We start from the raw sequence: 20,706 nt of genomic DNA, 5'->3' as shown, positions 1-20,706 counted from the left end.
ACCCGCCGCACATCCAAAATTTTACCTGCACGGTTTCCATACCACTGCGGGTAGCCATCCTCCTAAACTCCCTCCATCATCCTCCTCATCCTCCTGCTCTTTCTCTCCATACCGGCTCAGACCACGCGGCTCTGCTGAAGTTCACGGGCGGAGGAGCCGCCCTCCACCACCACCACCACGCCGTGCAAGCGGGGGCCACGTTCTTGGGAGGAGGAGGAGGCGGCGGCGGTGGCGGTGGCCCGATGGGTGGCGGCAACGGTGGCGGCGGCGGCGGTGCCTCGGGGGGAATGATGTGCGGAGGGGACCACACAGGGAGCGGGGGGCCCGGCCGTCCTGGCGTGGGGAGCTCGGTGCACTCGCTGTCCATCGCCCTGCACCTCCGCGGGAAGCTCGGGGCTGCGGCGGCGGCTGCTGCGGCGGCGGCCGCGGCGGAGGCGGAGTCGTGCGGCAGGAAAGGGAAGAAGTGCCGGCGGAGTCGCACCGTCTTCACCGAGCTGCAGCTGCTCGGCCTCGAGAAGAAGTTCGAGAAGCAGAAGTACCTGTCCACGCCCGACAGGTGGGTGATGGGTGGTGGGGTGGGTGGTGGGTGGTGGTAGGTGGGTGGTGAGTGGATGGGTGGTGGTGAGTGGTGGGTGGTGAGTGGTGGGTGGTGAGTGGTGAGTGGTGGGTGGTGAGTGGTGAGTGGTGGGTGGTGAGTGATGGGTGGTGGGTGATGGGTGGTGGGGTGGGTGGTGGGTGGTGAGTGGTGGGTGGTGAGTGGTGGGTGGTGGGTGGTGAGTGGTGGGTGGTGAGTGGTGGGTGGTGAGTGGTGAGTGGTGGGTGGTGAGTGATGGGTGGTGGGTGATGGGTGGTGGGTGGTGAGTGGTGAGTAGTGGGTGGTGAGTGGTGGGTGGTGGTGGTGGGTGTGGTGTGGTGGTGGGGTGGTGGGTGGTGGGTGGTGGGAGGTGAGTGGTGAGTGGTGGGTGGTGGGAGGTGAGTGGTGAGTGGTGGGTGGTGGGTGGTGAGTGGTGGGTGATGGGTGGTGGGTGGTGAGTGGTGAGTGGTGAGTGGTGAGTAGTGGGTGGTGAGTGGTGGGTGGTGGGTGGTGAGTGGTGGGTGGTGAGTGGTGGGTGGTGAGTGGTGAGTGGTGGGTGGTGGGTGATGGGTGGTGGGTGGTGGGTGGTGGGTGGTGAGTGGTGAGTGGTGGGTGGTGAGTGGTGGGTGGTGAGTGGTGGGTGGTGAGTGGTGGGTGTGGTGGGTGGTGAGTGGTGGGTGGTGAGTGGTGAGTGGGGGTGGTGAGTGGTGAGTGGTGGGGTGAGTGGTGGGTGGTGAGTGGTGGGTGGTGAGTGGTGGTGGTGGTGGGTGGTGGGTGGTGGGAGGTGAGTGGTGAGTGGTGGGTGGGTGGTGAGTGGTGGGTGGTGAGTGGTGAGTGGTGGTAGGTGGGTGGTGAGTGGTGGGTGGTGGGTGGTGAGTAGTGGGTGGTGGGTAGTGGGTGGTGGGTGGTGGGTGGTGGGTGGTGAGTGGTGGGTGGTGGGTGGTGGGTGGTGAGTGGTGGGTGGTGAGTGGTGGGTGGTGGGTGGTGGGTGGTGGGTGGTGGGTGGTGAGTGGTGGGATGATGGGTGGTGGGTGGTGGGTGGTGGGTGGTGAGTGGTGAGTGGTGGTAGGTGGGTGGTGAGTGGTGGGTGGTGGGTGGTGAGTAGTGGGTGGTGGTAGTGGGTGGTGGTGGTGGTTGGTGGGTGGTGGGTGGTGAGTGGTGGGATGATGGTGGTGGGTGGTGAGTGGTGGGTGGTGGGTGGTGAGTGGTGGGTGGTGAGTGGTGGGTGGTGAGTGGTGGGTGGTGGGTGGTGAGTGGTGAGTGGTGGGTGGTGAGTGGTGGGTGGTGAGTGGTGGGTGGTGGGTGATGAGTGGTGGGTAATCAGTGGTGAGTGGTGGGTGATGAGTGGTGGATGGTGAGTAGTGGGTGGTCGGTGGTGGGTGGTGGGTGGTGAGTGGTGGGTGGTGAGTGGTGAGTGGTGGGTGGTGAGTGGTGAGTTGTGGGTGGTGAGTGAGTGTGGGTGGTGGGTGATGGGTGGTGGGGCGGGTGGTGGGTGGTGAGTGGTGGGTGGTGAGTGGTGGGTGGTGGGTGGTGAGTGGTGGGTGGTGGGGTGGTGGGTGGTGAGTGGTGAGTGGTGGGTGGTGAGTGGTGGGTGTGGTTGGGTCACAGGATCTCAACCTCCACTGCTCGCTGTTCTTCACAGGCCAGCTGCTGGTGTGGAGCGAGCGAGTTCGTGAGCGGCTCGCGATTCCAATGTCGCCATTCCAATGTCGCGATGAATCAGATTCTGGTTTTGGTGCTTGACCCCGTCGCCTTCCTCATGTCCGGGGGGTCGATGCAATGAACATAATTTTGTGGGGGATGTCAACAGTAGTTGCCCCTATGGAATGTGCTCGCCCCCGTCATAGGAACGTGGAATTTCTGCCACTGGCCCATGGATGCAAAGATACGAACGCCTCCACAAGAAATCACTTTGATTTTGAATAGACAAGAGGACTGGTATCCGTGCGCCCCCCCCCCCCACATGAGTCCATCTTTGTCTCATGGTGTGTGTTAGGGTGCTGATTGATCAGCAGGCTGTACAAAATAAATCATTCAGTATGGAAAGCCTCAATGAGTCTCAGGACTCTTATTTTTCAGTAGGGTCCTGTAATGGGATGCTTAGCCATTAAAACAAAATATGTAATGATCCTCATGGCGGTACCCTGGGTTACAAAATAATACAAATGGGCCGAGGCAATTAAATATTTTATTTCTGGGACACTATTTTTGTCCAAGGGTGTACTCAACGCCGCGACTGGGGCACCAATCAATCCGAAATCGGTGCCACACTCCGCGATGTCGAAACGCAGCGAGAACGATTGCGCCGAGACCCTGAACGCTGGCGGTACGCACCACGTGGTGCATCGTGTACAGCTCGTCGAGATGAGTCGATTGCCGCATCGCCGATCATCGACAGACTAAAAATGACTGCATCACGGACATTGTGCGAGAGCCGGGGTACTATGGTACCCTAGGGTACCGCCATAAGGTTAATTATAATATAATAAAAAATATGTTATATATAATAGACATTTCAAACATCATCGTCAACATCCTCCTCCTAATCATCGGCAATATCATCATCATCATCATTGCCAACATCGTCATCATTGCCAACATCATCCTAATGATAACATATATTTTATATATGAAACGAAAAATAGTACTAATATATAAGGAGACGTGAGTCCGTCGTGTAGGAGACAATCTGGAGAAATCATCGCCATGAATAGCAAGATAGGACTCCAGTATACACATCTCCAGCACAGATAGTTTCAATAATCCATTGTCCCGATGCCCACATCAGAGCCTGTAAGTAAACAACCGCTCGTGTTGCAGGTGGCCACCGATAGGAATGTCTGTCCCCAGCCGTCGGACAATATTACAAAACCCTCGTTAGTTATGAAATGAAGACTTTTAACAGTTAAGTTGAATGCAGCATTCTATGATAACTGGACAGGTGAGAGCCCAGAACAGGTGCTTGGGTCCCATCATCATCATCATCGTCAAATAGACATTGTAAAAATCATCATCATCATCGTCACAATCACCACACGTTGCCTGCGTGTTTCAACTGAACTACATTTTTTATTTTACCAGGTAAGGCCCACTGAGCTGTATAGCTTTTTTTTAAAGAAGCGACACGGCCACAGATGATAGCTCAAAGAAGTGGTCTATCACGTGGAAATTTATAGCAGCCAAATGCTCTAAAGGCGCGTGTTTAAATGTGGTGAGAGAAAAACCGGAGGACCCGGAGAAAAATCCACGCGACCGCGGAGAGAACACGAAAACTCCAAATAAACAGCAGGCGTCCAGGATCGGGATCGAACCCACACTTTGCTGTATATCAGGCGAGGCAGTTAACATCCTGCCACCGTGGTGTCACCGGCACGAGATGTTAACTATTTAGTGAATCCACCTGCACACAAACGCTGAGTCTGGAAAACCGTGAGTGGCGTTTGTTATTTAAAGTGTGGTGATTGAAAAAAAACTATACAGTAGTCCATTGGGCCTGATGCAGGGCAGATGGTCCGTCTGCCTTCTGTCTCTGCCCGTACTGCAGATGGGGAAATGTCAATGGCTTCAATGCTTTTACAAGGTAAATGAGCGCGAAATCACCATCATCATCATCATCACTATCGTGAACCATCACCACTACCACCATCATCTTCACGAACATCACCACTACCATCATCAATGTCATGAGCATCACCACTGCCACCATAATCATCATAGGCATCACCACTACCACCATCATCTTCACGAACATCACCACTACCATCATCATCATGAGCATCACCACTACCACCATAATCATCATGAACACCACCACTCCCACCACCATCATCAAGAACATCACCACCACCATCACCATCATGAACATCACCACCAACATCACCATCGCCACCACCATCATCATCTAAATGCGTGTCTTATCATGCAATTCGATTAGTTATAATCGTTATCATCATCTAGTTAGCATAGCTACCACCTCCATCCGAGTGAGTGTCGCACAATCTAATTCAGTTCATCATCATCACCACCACCACAGTGGGAGGGGGGGTGGCACGTCCCCCCCCCCCAATGATCCGATCGAAATCCCTAATTTCGATCGGATCATTGTTTTTTTTTTGTAATAAATCGGCATTTTGCGACCCCCACTGCCACTGTGTAGCATATTATTACGTGCCAGGGACTCGATGAGATGATAGGACAAAGTATGTGTCCATAATTGGCAATAAGTAGCGGCAAAGCGGTTATAAGTGGCTCACATAATTGTGTGCAGTTGCGTACACAGCACACGACTTCCCTGAAGGCATTCACCTTCAGCGAGCGCGATGCCGATCACACGACGCGGTTCGAATTCTATCCTCGATCGATGGCTGCGCCATCGCCACACACGCGTCGAATAAAAAGCAAGGGACAAGTCCTTACTTACTAACAACTCCTCTATCATTTTTCATTGCTGGAGCAGTTGCCCCCCCTACCTGAAAATCCCGACTCCGCCATTGATCACCACCACCACCACCGTGATTCTGACCTCTGTAAGATTGTGAGAGCCTGTTAAGACAAACTTCTATTTTTGCAGTGATGAACAAAACAAGAGAATAGGTTTTACCCTTTCTGGCAATAACACAGGAGGCGTTAAGGTGTTCAGACACCCAAACAGCAACCTTTTGCAAGGCATCCAGTCTGCAGTCACCGACACATACCTGTGGCACGCTCTGACAATATGCAATGCCTTTGAAACCGCATGGCCTACACACGAGTCGGCCTTCTCCGTGGCCTAGTCTCCGCGCCAGTGTTAGATCAGAGAATGCAAAAATGCGAACGGCACAAAGGCCATGTAAGCATCAAAGCACGAAGAGCTCGGATTGAGCATTTATATATCCGTGACCTTTTTTTGTGGGGAGTAAGACACATTGTGTGGTTAATGCAGACTTTTGATGCCTCGCAAAAGGTGTTGTCTATTTGGGGTTTGAACATCTTAAACACTTCCTCTTTTTACTCTTTGGTTCTTTCGGTAAAGTCACGTAGAAATAAAAATAATAATTAAATAAACGCATACGACGTTTCGATTGCAACACAATACATCATCATCAGGTACAAATGAAAGAGAAAACAAACCTAGTAAACTTAGAAATGTAATGCAATACAACACAGAGAGTCGGCGAACATAACAGTCAACACCCTACCTGGTTGAATTACGTTCTTCCAAAGATTGCTAAATTTGAGAGAGAGACAAAACACAGACACGGAGACACACAGACAGACACACAAGCAGAGAGAGACAACACAGAGACAAACAGAGAGACACACATATAGACACACAGACAGACACATAAGCAGAGAGAGATAACACAAAGACACAGAGAGAGAGACACACACATAGACACACAGAGAGAGACTCATACAGAGACAAACAGAGAGACACACACATAGACACACAGACAGACACATAAGCAGAGAGAGATAATACAAAGACACAGAGAGAAAGAGAGACACACACACACACAGATAGGCACACAGAGAAACAACGCCTTTACCGAAAGAACCAAAGAGTAATTCCTGCAGTCACGAAAGCTCCGAATCAAGTTTGAACCTGCTCTTTCATTGCCAGAAAGGCTAAAGTCTATATTTATTTCTCATCATTTTGATACTGGCAAAAAAGTCCCATAGAGACCAGAGCAGTGCTTTGATGTCCATCTTCCTCCTCCTCAGTAGCCCGCTGACCGCCTCGCCCACGAGTCCACAAAGTGGAGAGTCAGCGTCGGGAAAGGAGAGACAAAGGCGGTTGATCGTGCGCGGTTCATGGCCAGACCACCCCCTTGACAATATCGCGGCTCGCTAGCGGCACGCGCACCGAATGGTCTCGCGCGGAAACCGATGAATCTCGTGTAACGCGTGAAACATCCTAATCCTGACTTGTTTAACTTACAGACGCGGTGACGAGATGCTGTTAACTCCCTCGCCTGGGATGAAGGAGGTCGTGGATTCGACCCCGACGCCTTTGTATTTGCATGTCTCTCTCCCCCGTGGTCGCGTGGATATTCCTCCGGGTTTTCCCCTCCACATTTAGAAGCAACAGCACGCGCTTAGAGTATTTGGCTGCTATAAATGTCCACGTGATAAGCCACGTGGTTGAGCTATCATTCGCGGCGAGAGGCCGCTTCTGAGAAAGAGGCATACACCTCAGTGTGCCTTACCTGGAAATATACAAAAAAAATAACATGTAACGTGACTACCATCGTGACATTTTCTGGACGAATTTTTCATACAAAATATATGTGCATAATTGTTTTTTTACCCTTTTATCTGGCAACAAAACTGACACCTTTTTTTAATTAAAGGTGTCAGTTTTGTTGCCAGATAAAAGGGTAAAAAAACCAATTATCATATTTTTTTTACTGGCAAATGAGGTACCAATGGAATAAATATGCAGTTTAACTATCAACGCCATCAGCATCGTGGTCGTCGTCATTTATTGTTCATACCGCGTCCTCCGCGCAGTAGGAGTCGAGGCGCCGCTGCGCCCGACGGGGGCATTGTTACATTGCGGCGGATTGGCAATCCCCTATCGTCCAGCAGTGGATCGACCATGGCTTGCGACGACGACGACGACGACGATGCGAGCGCGTGACGATCAATCGGAAAATGGCCGCGAGTTCACGTGGCGGTCGCGAGGTCCGACTCGGGCCCAGCCAACCTTTGCGCGCGAATTTTAACGGACCGCTCACAAAGGGGGTCGATTCGTAATCCAGACGATGTCTCGTTTCTGCTGGGGGTTGTGACGCCTGCACCCGTCTCGTTCGTAGGATCGATCTGGCCGAGTCCTTGGGGTTGAGTCAGCTCCAGGTGAAGACTTGGTACCAGAATCGACGCATGAAATGGAAGAAGATGGTAAGTTCCTCTCCGAGCTTGGTTCTTCTCAATTGTTTTGTTCGATCCACTGCTGGATGAAGGCCTCTCCACACTGGTCAGTACGGGTGTAGGGGGGGGGAGGAGGGAGGGAGGGAGGAAGGGAAGGAAGGAGATGGAGTATGGAGGCGCATGTGGTAGATCGAGGGAGGTGAGGGGGCGCTGACGCTCAGCACTTCCCATCGCCTGGCCACACCACAACAGCAATCGCCGTTCGCCACTAAGTGGCGGTTGACGTCACCGCGACGCTTGTGCCAGGCTAGGTGCACTCTGAGGCCACGTGAAAGTGTCGAAGGCTCGCCGCCAGCGGGAGATGGTGTAGGTTGATTGACTGAGATGACTGGCAGATGCACCACCTATGCTCCCTAGTGTGCGAACTTTTTTCATGTTATCCACCCGGTGATCCGCTCGTTGTTGTGAGCTTTGTTGTCTTCCGTTGTTGCTTGGAGAGCGACTGCCTCCAACTGCCCAGCAGCATCCTTCACGAGCCTCCTCCAAAGAGGACGATCTTGACACCGCTGGTAGCAGTCATCGGCACGTCCACTCAGATCCACATCCTCCTGTACCACATCAACCCATTTCTTCTCTAGCCACACTCACCCTCAGCAAACTCCTGACAAGCCCCGATTTCTCCCATCCAATAGCCAACCAGGCCCAATTCTGCTTAGCTTCCGAGATGCGATTTAAATTGAGCGCACGTATTCGTAATTTGGTGGTAGGTAAACATATGTTATGTATTAATGCAAGCTTCTGCGATGAATGAAACTAAACACGAATGGCAATGCAGGGCATTGTGTGACTGCGATTGGTAGCAGTTGAAGTGTAGTTTCATGGTTTTCAAATGGTAGTTTATTTTTAGTAATTGCATCAAATTAGAATGTTCTATGCTCATTGAGCAGAAAAAGTACAAATTGCCTTTGTGTTTGCATTTTGGAAGTAGGATAATTTTCTACAATTATTATTATATATGTGCGGTTTAATCTGTTCGACTCTATCCTACATACATTTATTAGAACAAAAAATGCCGTATTAAATTACGAATGTGGAAATATTTGGTCCAATTCTTGAGCGGAATAATTTGTGTATTTTCTCAATTACCAAACAGCATGCGCGATTTGGTGCTTAAATTGGCATTGAAACATTTGTGTTCATTTCCTGCTCACAGCGGGTGCATAGCTAGTGGTGGAAATTCCACATTCCTATGGCGGTGAGGGGGGGGGGGTTGGCGGGTCTATCCATACGACAACCACTATTGATTTCCTCCACAAAGTGGTACTCATTCTATCGACCCCGGAGGGGATGATGCACTGAGTAGATCCCCGGCAAACCTGGATTTTAACCTCACAAGATGCCCTCTGTGATCCGCTCGCTCTACGCAACTCGCTCCAGCACAGCCAGGCGAGAGGAAACGTGGTGCATATGCCGTGAGACGAAGCGTTAAATGAAATATATCACGTTTCAGAGAGAACAAAAACAATTTTCTCAGAATATGTTGACCACGTATAATGAAACACAGAAACCCTACTCATAGCCACCTGCACGTCAACTTACTTAAAATGTTAATGCGTACGGTACTATAAACACCATATATTCACGTTATTTACGTCATATTATTTGTTCACTCTGCTATTGATCGTGTAACCATTCACACTGATTCTGTGATTAATATTCACCGCCGCGAACTTGCTGATCGCGTCTGTGCTATGCGCGATATAGTCGCTAAGAGCACTTGCCCCAACAGTCTGTTGAGGCTATACGGGGAGGGGGGGTGTCTTTGTCTTTGTCATAATCCGAGGACTAATTTGGAACCTACCTGGGGCGTTGCCTCTGAACGTTGGGCACTTCGCCGGGGCATTGCTTCAAGCGAGGCTGACTCCGCTGATGAGACACAATGAAAGTCGACACCGGTCCTGAGTTTTGCTCGTGCTGAACCAATGCCGCTGATACGATTCACTCCTCCCAGAAGGCTGTTCGGCAGATGAGTTGCGTAACAAAAATAGAAATAACACATTCCTGCGGAGGGAGCTGGTAGGAACGTTGGGTTGCTCGGTCAATGGCCAGGGTCAACGGCGGCGTGGTGTATTCCGGAAATATGCCCGACTGTGAGGGCGGGCACAAGCCGGCGTGAGTAGGTGAAACGTTGGGTTTTATAAGGGCACCACGGGATGACCAGCCCCTCCCCACCCAGCCCCACCCCTTCCACCCCCCACCCAGCCCCACCCTCCCCACCCAGTCCCTTCCCACCTTCCCCACTCAGCCCCTCCCCACCCTCCCCACCCGGCCCCTCCCCACCCTCCCCTCCCCACCCAGCCCCACCCTCCCCACCAAGCCCCTCCCCACCATCTCCTCTCCACCCAGCCCCTCCCTCCCCACCCAGCCCCTCCCTGCACGACGGACACAATAATCCCGTGTGGGCTCGTGTAACCAGGAGGTTCCTACCAGTATCACTGTTATTCAGTTACGTGGACAGATACATATCGAGTCCATGCGTGACGTATTTGGTTATACGCACGTGTGTATGTTGAATTTCTTTCGCGCCGTACGGGGCCAACCGTGTTTCATCGGATGTGCTGAGGAAGGACAACGAACGAGACGCAAAGAAAGCAGTTACAAAAGAACGAGTTTTCAATCTCGATTTAAAGCTTTCGTGACTGCAGGGATTCATCTTCTTGGTTCTTTCGGTAAAGTCACGTAGAAGGGAAATAATAAAATAATAAAAATAAAATATAAAATTCTCACGACGTTTCGGCCACAACGCAAGCAGGACGGCTGCTTGCGTTGTGGCCGAAACGTCGTGAGAATTATTTCATTATGTTTTATTTTTATTATTTTATTATTTCCCTTCTACGTGGCTTTACCGAAAGAACCAAGAAGAGGAATTTTCAATCCACAAGCAGCGCAAGTTGCGGCGCTGCTCCATCGCATCCTCTTCGCAGGAGCGTCATTTCAGTCTCGGAGGCATCTCACGCAACAACGCAACACGAAAGGAGCTCTCTAAACACAACACAGTGAGCGCCTTTGTGTGCCGGGGAAGAGAGAGAGAGATAATTACTTGGGCCAAGCCGACTGAAGCATTGCCAACCCACCCCCCGCTCGCTCGCTCGCTCGCTCGCTCGCCCCCCCTACCTTACCATGATTCATCCCTCACCTTTGTTTATTTAAGGATGAATGAAGAAGGCGCGTGGGAGAGAGGGGGGGGCAGTGCATTAAATATCTCGACAAGCTACGTTCATGCCTCCCCTTCGCTGAAGTCACGCGCGCCCAGCGAGAGTCTTCATTGCAAGTGGCCCCCGTACCCCCCCCCCCCCCCCGCTGAAAGTTAGCGAGGAAGCCTGGGTTACACAGAGAGTCAACGTGAGAGTGTGGAATTTTTCGACGCCACCTGATGTCGGCGGGTTGAAAATTCCACGTTCCTATGGCGGGTCCGCAGAGTGCCTTCGTAAACATAGGACGGTGGTTCATTTGTGTTTTCGATTATTTACCTTCTAAAAATAAATCTGGTCATCTCTCGCACCCCAGCTTAAGAACCATTGACATAGCACAACCAACTGTTGACTTGCTCACAAAGTGGTACTCATTTTTATCGGCCGTGAAGTAGGATGATGGGCTGACTCACCTCCCCCCCCCACCAAAAAAAAACCAGGAACTGAAATCGAAGCCTTACCTGATTGTGAACGTGCTCTGATTAGTATCTGGACACGGAGCGGGCCTCCCCTAGATTGACTCGGCACAAAACAAGTTTGCTTGTCGGTGGGTTTGCTCCAGTGTGGTCGTGTGGAGTGCTCGCGTGCGTGTGTGTGTGTACGGCGACCCGAGTTCGATTCCCGCTCACGACCAACATCGGTGACGATTATCTGAACCGCTCCTGGCCCTCCCTCTAGCTCGACTCAGCCTTAAATGAGTACCTGGTGCGGTGTGTACACATCGTCACTCGGGAGACAAAGGCGGCCGGGTGTGGTGCTGGCCATCCACCTCCACGTGTGCCGTTCCGGCCTTCATAGATTGCTACTCGCTAACAGCACTTGCCCCAACAGTCTGTTAAGGCTACACGGGCCATCTTTGTCTTTGTTTTGGTGGCGATGATGATAGTCGCAACGATCGTGGTGGTGGTGGTGCCGAGTCAACTCAGACCCGTTACTCGAGTCCACGACCTTGGGAAAGTGTGGGCTACACGAGGCAGATAGATGCCCTCGGTGAATGTTAGCCACATGTCGACGGTTTTGCACGTGCTGGCCTTAATAGGCGCTCGCTGACAGCGCTCATTCGCATCGCGTTGCGGTTAAACTTCTGGTTGTGGTCGAAAATAAAATAAAAGTTCAAGGCGCAGCCCTGCAATTGCTTTCCTCGCACAACTGCTGGCGGAAGGGCCTACACTACAGACAGTCCGAGAGAGGGTGTTTGGCCTACTCTTCCACGCCGGCCAGACGGCTTAGAAGAAGGTGACTTTTTACGCTATGAATACGTATTTTAAAGAAAAATAATCTTCAAAGACACCCGTCGGTTCTGTCTGTGTTCCCCGCGTGTTCCATTTCATGTGTCGTATCTATTAAATAATTTTGGGCTATTTTGGAAAATGTAAGTATCGTATATTAAATACTATATAAGTTATAGACACACGAACAGAGACACACACACACATATATTAATAAGCCCACCCACATACTGTGTAATAGACATACATATATTAGAAAAAACACACGTCAACTTACATTACAATATTTAAACATTGTGTATTTGCTCGACACGGGCAGACTTTAAAGATGTAAGAGAGAGAGAGAGAGATGAAATTTTAAACGTGTGCATTAATGTTGGAAACTCTAAGATTGTTTTTTTTTTTAAACGAACACGGATGAACCCAAAGTGTTTAGTTCATTAAGAGAGCGATGAGCGGTAGCGCAGCGGGTTTGCAAGCTGCGCCACGAACTCCTGGGCCTCCCCTAGGTTGACTCGGCCTCAAGTGAGTAGCTGATGCGGAGTGGGTGTGTTGGTGAGTAGTGTGGAGCGGTAGTGCAGCGGTTAGCGCGCTGCGCTATGAATCCGGCGACCCGAGTTCCATTCCTACTCACGGCCAAACCAGTGACGATTATCTGAACCGGTCCTGGGCCTCCCCTAGGTTGACTCAGCCTCAAGTGAGTACCTGATGCGGTGTGCAAACATCGCCACGAGGGAGACAAAGGCGGCTGTGAGTGTTGCTAGACACCCACCCCCTCGCGTGCCGTTCCGGCCTCCATAGGCACACTTGCCCCAGTAGCCTGCTGAGGCTACATGGAGCATCCTTTACCTTTCTTAAAACCCCGGCTTCCCCCAGTTTTCATTCCCGACCACGGCCTTACATCTCAACCTCTCTGCTGACCACAACAACACGACTCGGCGATCACAACGCTCACTCGGGGGGAGACAAAGGCAGCCGGGAGAGTCACACCCCACTATCTCGCGCGCCGTCCCCCCCCCCACACATTAATAGGTGCTCGCTAACAGCATCCGTTATGCCCCCCCCTCCCCACACCTTAATAGGTGCTCGCTAACAGCATCCGTTATGCCCCCCCCTCCCCACACCTTAATAGGTGCTCGCTAACAGCATCCGTTATGTCCCCCCCCTCCCCACACCTTAATAGGTGCTCGCTAACAGCATCCGTTTTGCCCCCCCCCCACACCTTAATAGGTGCTCGCTAAAAGCATCCGTTATGCCCCCTCCCACACCTTAATAGGTGCTCGCTAACAGCATCCGTTTTGCCCCACCCCCCCCCCCACACCTTAATAGGTGCTCGCTAACAACATCCGTTTTGCCACCCCCCCCCCCCACACCTTAATAGGTGCTCGCTAACAGCATCCGTTTTGCCACCCCTCCCCCACACTTTAATAGGTGCTCGCTAACAGCATCCGTTTTGCCCCCCACCCCCCACACCTTAATAGGTGCTCGCTAACAGCATCCGTTTTGCCCCCCCCACACCTTAATAGGTGCTCGCTAACAGCATCCGTTTTGCCACCCCCCCACACCTTAATAGGTGCTCGCTAACAGCATCCGTTTTGCCTCCCCCACACCTTAATAGGTGCTCGCTAACAGCATCCGTTTTGCCACCCCCCCCCCACACACACTTTAATAGGTGCTCGCTAACAGCATCCGTTTTGCCACCCCCCCCCACACCTTAATAGGTGCTCGCTAACAACATCCGTGTGCCCGTGTTCGCAGGTGTTGCAGGGCGGAGGGTTGGAGTCGCCCACCAAGCCCAAGGGTCGTCCTCGCAAGAATTCGATTCCGACCAGCGAGCAACTGGAGGCGGAGGAACGGCAGCAGCAGCAACAGCAGCAGCCGCAGCAGCAACAGCCGCAACAGCCGCAACAGCAGCAACAGCAGCAGCAGCAACAACAGCAGCCGCCACCTGCCAGACGACCCGAACCCAGAGTCGAACCTGAGCCTCCGACAGTTTGCGGCTCCGTTGCGGCGGCTCCGTGAATGCGAAGTCCACGCAGATGAACTCAGCCGTGGTCTAAAGTCTGCGCTGATGCTTCAAGCAATATGATTGTGTATACTGTGTATATACCTGTGTGTGTGTGGGCTTGTGGTGGCACCAACGCGCTCTGAACCCATACCACGAGGTGCACCTAGCCTGGCACAAGCACCGTCACTTCGCGGTCGAATGGCTGGGTGCTGTTGCCGTTGTGATCGTTGCTACGACCGACCTGAGTGACTGGTGGACAATTCAGCCCATCATCTCTATATCAGGCGCGGGGGTCGATAAATCGAGTACCACTTTGTGAGAGGCAAACGGCGCTTGTGTTTCTAGACAAGCAGAGACTTTGCCACAGCTAGAGAAAGAGCTGGAACCTTCCTACAACAACGCAACCCCCCCCCCCCCCCACACACACACACGCGACATCCCCCTCCAACGGAAATACAGTATACAGGTAGGTATATGTAACGGGACAACACACACGGGCACACAATGCGCGTGTGCTTGTATAAATACCGACTGTAGAAGATACAAAGGCGGTGGAGGCGGGCGGCGGGGGGGGGGAACTGGTGAGGGTTGGAGGTTAGCGGACTGTGATGACAGCGGTCTCTGCTGTGCCTGCCATTTGTTCGGTGACCTGGTAAAGGTTGTGAGGACTCCCCGGGGCCTTTGTCGCGGGATCATTATTTTTTCGCGAAGCAAGAGAGAAAGAGAGAGAAGAAAAGAGAAATATATTGAACGCCGCGGATAGAGACGCGAGCTAGAATAACACACATGTCGTCGTTTTGTGCGTGTGTGTGTGAGATAACCACCTCGTTGGCAGCGGTGTACAAACAACGAAAAACGCTCAACGCATTCGTCGAAAACACTGCTGCCAGAAAGAAAGACCAAAAGAAGACACGTCATCGGCGACGTTTCGGGCAATGGGCCCCTCTTCTGTTAACAGCAGAGCGATCGAATCGACACAGTGAGGATTCAGTGTGACTAAGGGGTCACGGGTGATGGACCTTGAACTCTGACGTTCGACTCGCAAGAGGCGACCCGGAGTTTCGTTATATTATCTCGGTCGTCTCTCCACTTGTTACGAATCTTTTTTGGTGCGATCGTTTTACTTCTGGCAGCGGAGATTCGCGGTTATCCCTACCACGCGACCTCCGAAGAACATTTCGTCCGTCCACTCCCCCCCTGGTCTCTGTGCACCACTCGAATGAAGACGAGGTCTCGGAGGTGGCTCTGTGATATCCCATTCCGCGGGACGTTCTCTCACAACACGGGAGGTCGGGGATGGAGCCTTCGTCTCGTCACTTCACTCCGAGAGCAACAATCGTCATAAAATTGAGGGGCAGGGGGGGGGAGAGGTGGGGATTCGGAAAATGTCTTTCTAGCAATTCTCCGATTTATTTCTTCCTCTTTTTACGTCGTTTCGCAAATACGTCGTCACTTTATGATTCACGCCACTAACCCGATTTGCGTCGCCCCAACCCCCACACTCACGTCGCCTCTCCGCCTTCGCCTCCACCGACACCCACCGTTGTCAATCCGCATCGATTGGCGTCGCTACGTTTCGGGAACGCATGCCCGCCGTAAAGCGGGGTATTGCTGGAATGTTTAAAATGTTTTTTTTTATCCATGCCTCGAGTTTCCTGGTTGGCTGTTGGCTGGGCTCCCCTCCACCCCAATAGTAACTTTGTTTTGTTCGTCGGCTGCTGGCCATGGCAAGCGAAAGTATAGCTGGGTAACTGGCTACACGGGGATTCTCCGTGCAACGAATAAACCTTCGAGTTGAGTTGGAACGGTGGAAGGAGACGTTCGGACGACGTTTGTTAGATAGCGACATCGTAAGAGGTGGGAGTCACGAATGCAGAAGACTGACCACTGTTCATTTAAAATTACTCTAACTTTTAAATTCGCGCTCCGATTTAACAATGGAATTATTTCGCCAGAATGGCATTTAAATCCTCGAGAATATAAAACAAACACCTCCCAATCACGTTATATACATATTATTTGCATTTTATTATTACGTAAAAAAACTATTCAGGTGTCCTTCGGTGAACCCGAGTACAGGAGGAGCATGAGAAGAGTATAACATTGACAGCCGCCCTCCATCGAAGAGGAGTAACGGGTTCTGTGCTCGTATTTTTTTAGATATAAATATAATAAAAAATAATCTCCAGCTGTGTGCAGAGCAACTGTCGTAGCGCCGTGGTGCAGCTGTGAGCACTGCGTGCAGACGGTCCCCGGTAATGTGCTCAACAGCTCTCCACTGTGGTATTCGGCGTGTTGTCCGACGTTTCGCTCCGCGTGCTGGCACCTTCTTCTTCTTTAGGAACTCGACCGCGGGCCATCAGAAACGTTACAACAACAGCCACAAAACCCCGTTCCAGAACGTGTAGCGAAACGTCGGGCGTCGAGTCACAATGCATCACGCGGTACAACGCGGAAACGCATGGCAGAGAAGTCCGCGCGTGCGCGAAATTAATTTTCGGGGCTTCCCCCCGCCCCTCCCCCTCGCCCCTCGCCCCCCCCGCCCCCCCCAGTACTCAAGACCTCGCGACCCACCACGCTTCCCTCCGCCTGTCCACCCTTTACCAAAGCCTCATCCGTTCAAATGGCGTTACACGCCGCCTTTGCCCGATGATTGGCAAACACATCCCGACGTGCAGACCAGTAACGATTGCAACGCAGGGTAGAGAGCGCGCGCGTGCGTGCGCGCGCCCGTGTCGGCCGCGCGCTGAGGAGCGGTGGCGCGGCGGTTAGCGCACCGCGTTACGAACCCGGCGACGCCGAGTTCGATTCTCTGCTCACGACCTACATCAGTGACGATTATCTGAACCGTCCTGGGTCTCTGCCCTAGGTCGGCTCGGCCTCAAATGGGCACCTGGCGTGGCGTGTAAAACATCGCAACTTAGGAATACAAAGGCGGGCGGTGGTGGTGGCCAACCACCCCCCGTTATCTTCTTGGTTCTTTCGGTAAAGTCACGTAGAAGGGAAGTAATATACAGCACTGTCTCCCCGACAGACCTGGTCTTCAAATGAGGACGGCTGCTTGCGTTGTGGCCGAAACGTCGTGAGAATTATTTTATTATGTTTTATTTTTATTATTTTATTACTTCCCTTCTACGTGAATTTACCGAAAGAACCAAGAAGACGAATCCCTGCAGTCACGAAAGCTTTAAATCGAAAAATACACCCCCCCGTTAGCATGCCGTGCCGGTCTTCACAGGAGCTCGCTAACAGCACTTGCCCCAAAAGTTTGTTAATGCTACACAGGAGGAGGTGGGGGGGGGGTCTTTGTCTTTGTGAGCGTGTTTAACGATCATCGGGTGCGCGCGGCGCGTAACGGCTTAACATTTAATTTTCGATTTAAAGCTTTCGTGACTGCAAGGGATTCATCTTGTTGGTTTTTTCGGTAAAGTCACGTAGAAGGAAAATAAAAAAATAATAAAAATGAAACATAATAAAATAATTCTCACGACGTTTCGGCCACAACGCAAGCAGCCGTCTTCAGGTGGAGAACAGGTCTGTCGAGAAGGCAGAGTTTGAATGGTACGCCCCAGGCTTGGAGCGACTATTTATGCTGGTAAGGAGGGGCGAAGAGCGTCTTGACAAAATAATTTGCATATCAAGAGGTTAGTGTAAATGCGATTGGTATTACCTTAGAGTCGCGGCATCTCTTCAGAAAGGTGAGAGACTCGATTAGCTGAGCCTTCTCAACCCGGAGCTTGTTGAAGCATCCTTTGTCAAGACACTCTTCGCCCCTCCATCCCAGCATAAATAGTCGCTCCAAGCCTGGGGAAAGAACCAAGAAGGCTTAACATTTGTGAAATCCTGGCGTGGGGCGGGTCGGGGGTGGGGGGTCTTGCGAGCTCCATGTCGGCGTGATGATCTTGGCTGCCGCGTGCAGTATCCGCGCGACTTGGCCCTTGGCAGTGATGCTACGCGCACGTAAGTGAACACCAACAAACATAACCAAACCTCAGCCGCCGTCGTTATCATCATTATTAACATTGCCCTGTAACGGAAACAAATATATCTGTTGGGCTATTGCGATGGCTCGTTGCCCGAAACGTTAGCCAACTCTGCTTGTATGTATATTTTTACGTTAATATATAATGTTGTGACGCATGGTTGTCCATAAAACATTTAATGCATAATTCAAGGAATCAGTATTGTTGTTGGGCAGCTGCTTGGGCGAGGACGATACACTTAGAGAAACAATTTGTGTTGGTGACATTACCGCATGGCTTTGTTAAGGAAGTTACACTTCGACAAAGATCCCCCGTGTAGCCTTAACAGACTGTTGGGAGGGGTGGCCAACACCACGCCCGGCCGCCTTTGTCTCCCTCGTGACCACATTTACACACCGCACACATTTTGAGGCCGAGTCGACCTCGGGGTGGCCCAGAGAACCGGTTCAGATAATCGTCGCTGGTGTTAGTGGCCGTGTCGCGGGAATCGAACCCGGGTGGCCGGGTTCGTAGCGTGGCGGGGCGAACCACCGCTGCACCGCCTCTCCCCCCACACACGTGGCGGGAGTGTGAAGAACATTGCATTGTACCGGTCTCATCGCTCACACTCCTCCACGTGTCAGTCACGTGGTCGGCGGTCGTTCGTATCGAGATGTGGCGGTTGCGAGGCCGAGGAGCAGCGCGTCTGCCGCTCGCTTTCGCAGAGATGTTCACGGTTTGGAATCTCGCAGCGGCCGCCCTGGTCATAACCGCGGTATGCGATCATCATGACGGTACCACGAGCCGTCTGTTGGGTTTTGTTGTCCTCATTACCACGCGCCTCCGACGAACACGGTTGGCTACGTGCGGTGCGAAAGAAGTTCAACGATGCATATCTCAACGTCATTGGCAATAAGTTCGTAGTGTGCCAGCGTCAGGATGCACATTATATATAATTAAAATATAACAATCGTTAAAAATCGATTTAAAGCTTTCGTGACTGCACGGATTCATCTTGGTTATTTCGGTAAAGTCACGTAGAAGGCAAATAATAAAATAAGAAAAATAAAACATACTAAATTGTATTTTATTATGTTTTATTTTATTGTATTTTTAAAATAAAAAAAATAAAACATAATAAATTTAATTTTATTATGTTTGATTTTTATTATTTTATTTTTAAAATAAAAAAAACATAATAAATTGTATTTGATTATGTTTGACTTTTATTATTTGATTATTTCCCTTCTACGTGACTTTACCGAAATAACCAAGAAGATGAATCGTTAAACTATTCAAGGTGTGTTGGGGGGGGGGTGTGAGATTCTACACAGCGGCAGTCAATCATCACCCCCCACCTCCTTCTGTCATCGCTAATGTCACAGGGTACCTCCCGCAAGTTAGAGAGACACCCATGCTGGTTTCTTGATCGCTCACCTGCGCTGAACAAAGCGCACGCGGAGACTTGAGGCTTGAGGCTCGAGGAGTCGCACGCGGTTGCCAGCAACTTGGCCGTGATTGGCTGGAACGCGCCTGTTGTCCCGTGACGTTGAAGATCACTCAAACTTCTTGGTTCTTTCGGTAAAGTGACGTAGAAGGGAAATAATAAAATAATAAAAATAAAACATAATAAAATAATTCTCACGACGTTTCGGCCACAACGCAAGCAACCGTCCTCGGGTGGAGAACAGGTCTGTCGAGGAGACAGCGTCCATTCAGACTCTGTCTCCTCGACAGACCTGTTCTTCACCTGAGGACACCTGAGGACAGGTCTGTCGAGAAGACAGACCTGTTCTTCACCTGAGGATGGCTGCTTGCGTTGTGGCCGAAATGTCGTGAGAATTATTTTATTATGTTTTATTTTTATGATTTTATTATTTCCATTCTACGTGACTTTACCGAAAGAACCAAGAAGATGAATCCCTGCAGTCACGAAAGCTTTAAATCGAAATCACTCAAACTTTTTAGGGTTTTTTGTTGTTGTTGCGTGTGTGTGTGCGGCATCAACTTCCATCATCGTCGTCATGGGCCAGCTCCACTGAGATTGCGTAAAGATAGAAAGATAACGCGCATTAGGAGGGCAGTCGGACGAGGTGGGACACATTCACCCAACGTGATTGACGGCGACATCACAATACGTTTCTTAAACATTGGACTTGAGAAATAAAGGGCATGAATTCAAATCCCAAACTCTACGTTTCACACCCCCCCCCCTTCCCACCAAAAAAGTAATTAAACCACGCAGCTGTTTAAAATCTCACGATTACTGAGCACAGGCTCGAAAACGCCAAGCGGTCAGCCACAAACATCGCCTCGAACGTTGTAATCGATACGAGCTTAACGCGTTTCTTGAAATTGAGCGAGCCTATGAGAAACTGCGGGGGAAAGAGAGGCGATGGGAGGGAGATTCCAGAGTCGGGCGGTGTGCCAAGGACGAAGCAGGAAGGAAGGGAAATGTTGATGGGTGGGCGAGTGGTTGAGTGAGTGAGTGGGTGAGTTGGCGAGCGAGTGGGTGTGTTGGTGAGTAGTGGGGTGCGGTAGTGTAGCGGTTACCCGGCGATCCGAGTTCAATTCCTGCTCACGGCCAACACCAGTGACGATTATCTGAACCGGTCCTGGGCCTCCCCTAGGTCGACTCAGCCTCAAATGAGTACCCGGTGCGTGTGCCGTGCCGGCCTTCATAGATGCTCGCTAACAGAACTTGACCCAGGCAGTCTGTTACAGACTATACGGGGGGATCTTTGTCTGTGTGTTTTTTTGTGTTGGTGAGTGGATAAGTTGGTGAGTGAGTGGCTGTGTTGGCGAATGGGTGGGTGTGTTGGCGAATGCG

At 51.3% G+C, this 20,706-nt stretch overlaps 1 protein-coding gene across 1 annotated transcript; it reads left to right on the top strand.

Moving 5' to 3' along the window:
• Positions 1–242: 242 nt before the first annotated feature.
• LOC133351803 (homeobox protein BarH-like 2) lies at positions 243–15,274 on the top strand. Its single transcript, XM_061567336.1, has 3 exons — positions 243–556; positions 7,372–7,456; positions 13,665–15,274. The coding sequence occupies exons 1-3, from the start codon at positions 243–245 to the stop codon at positions 13,926–13,928; spliced, it is 663 nt and encodes a 220-aa protein (XP_061423320.1). The 3' UTR covers positions 13,929–15,274.
• The last annotated feature ends 5,432 nt before the right edge of the window (positions 15,275–20,706 follow it).

This window comes from Lethenteron reissneri, chromosome 38 (genome assembly GCF_015708825.2).
Source record: "Lethenteron reissneri isolate LAM-NWPU_2019-01 chromosome 38, ASM1570882v1, whole genome shotgun sequence".
NCBI classification, from domain to species: Eukaryota; Metazoa; Chordata; class Hyperoartia; order Petromyzontiformes; family Petromyzontidae; genus Lethenteron; species Lethenteron reissneri.
Note: the sequence above shows the minus strand (reverse complement) of the source record. Positions and strands in the feature narration are given on the sequence as shown.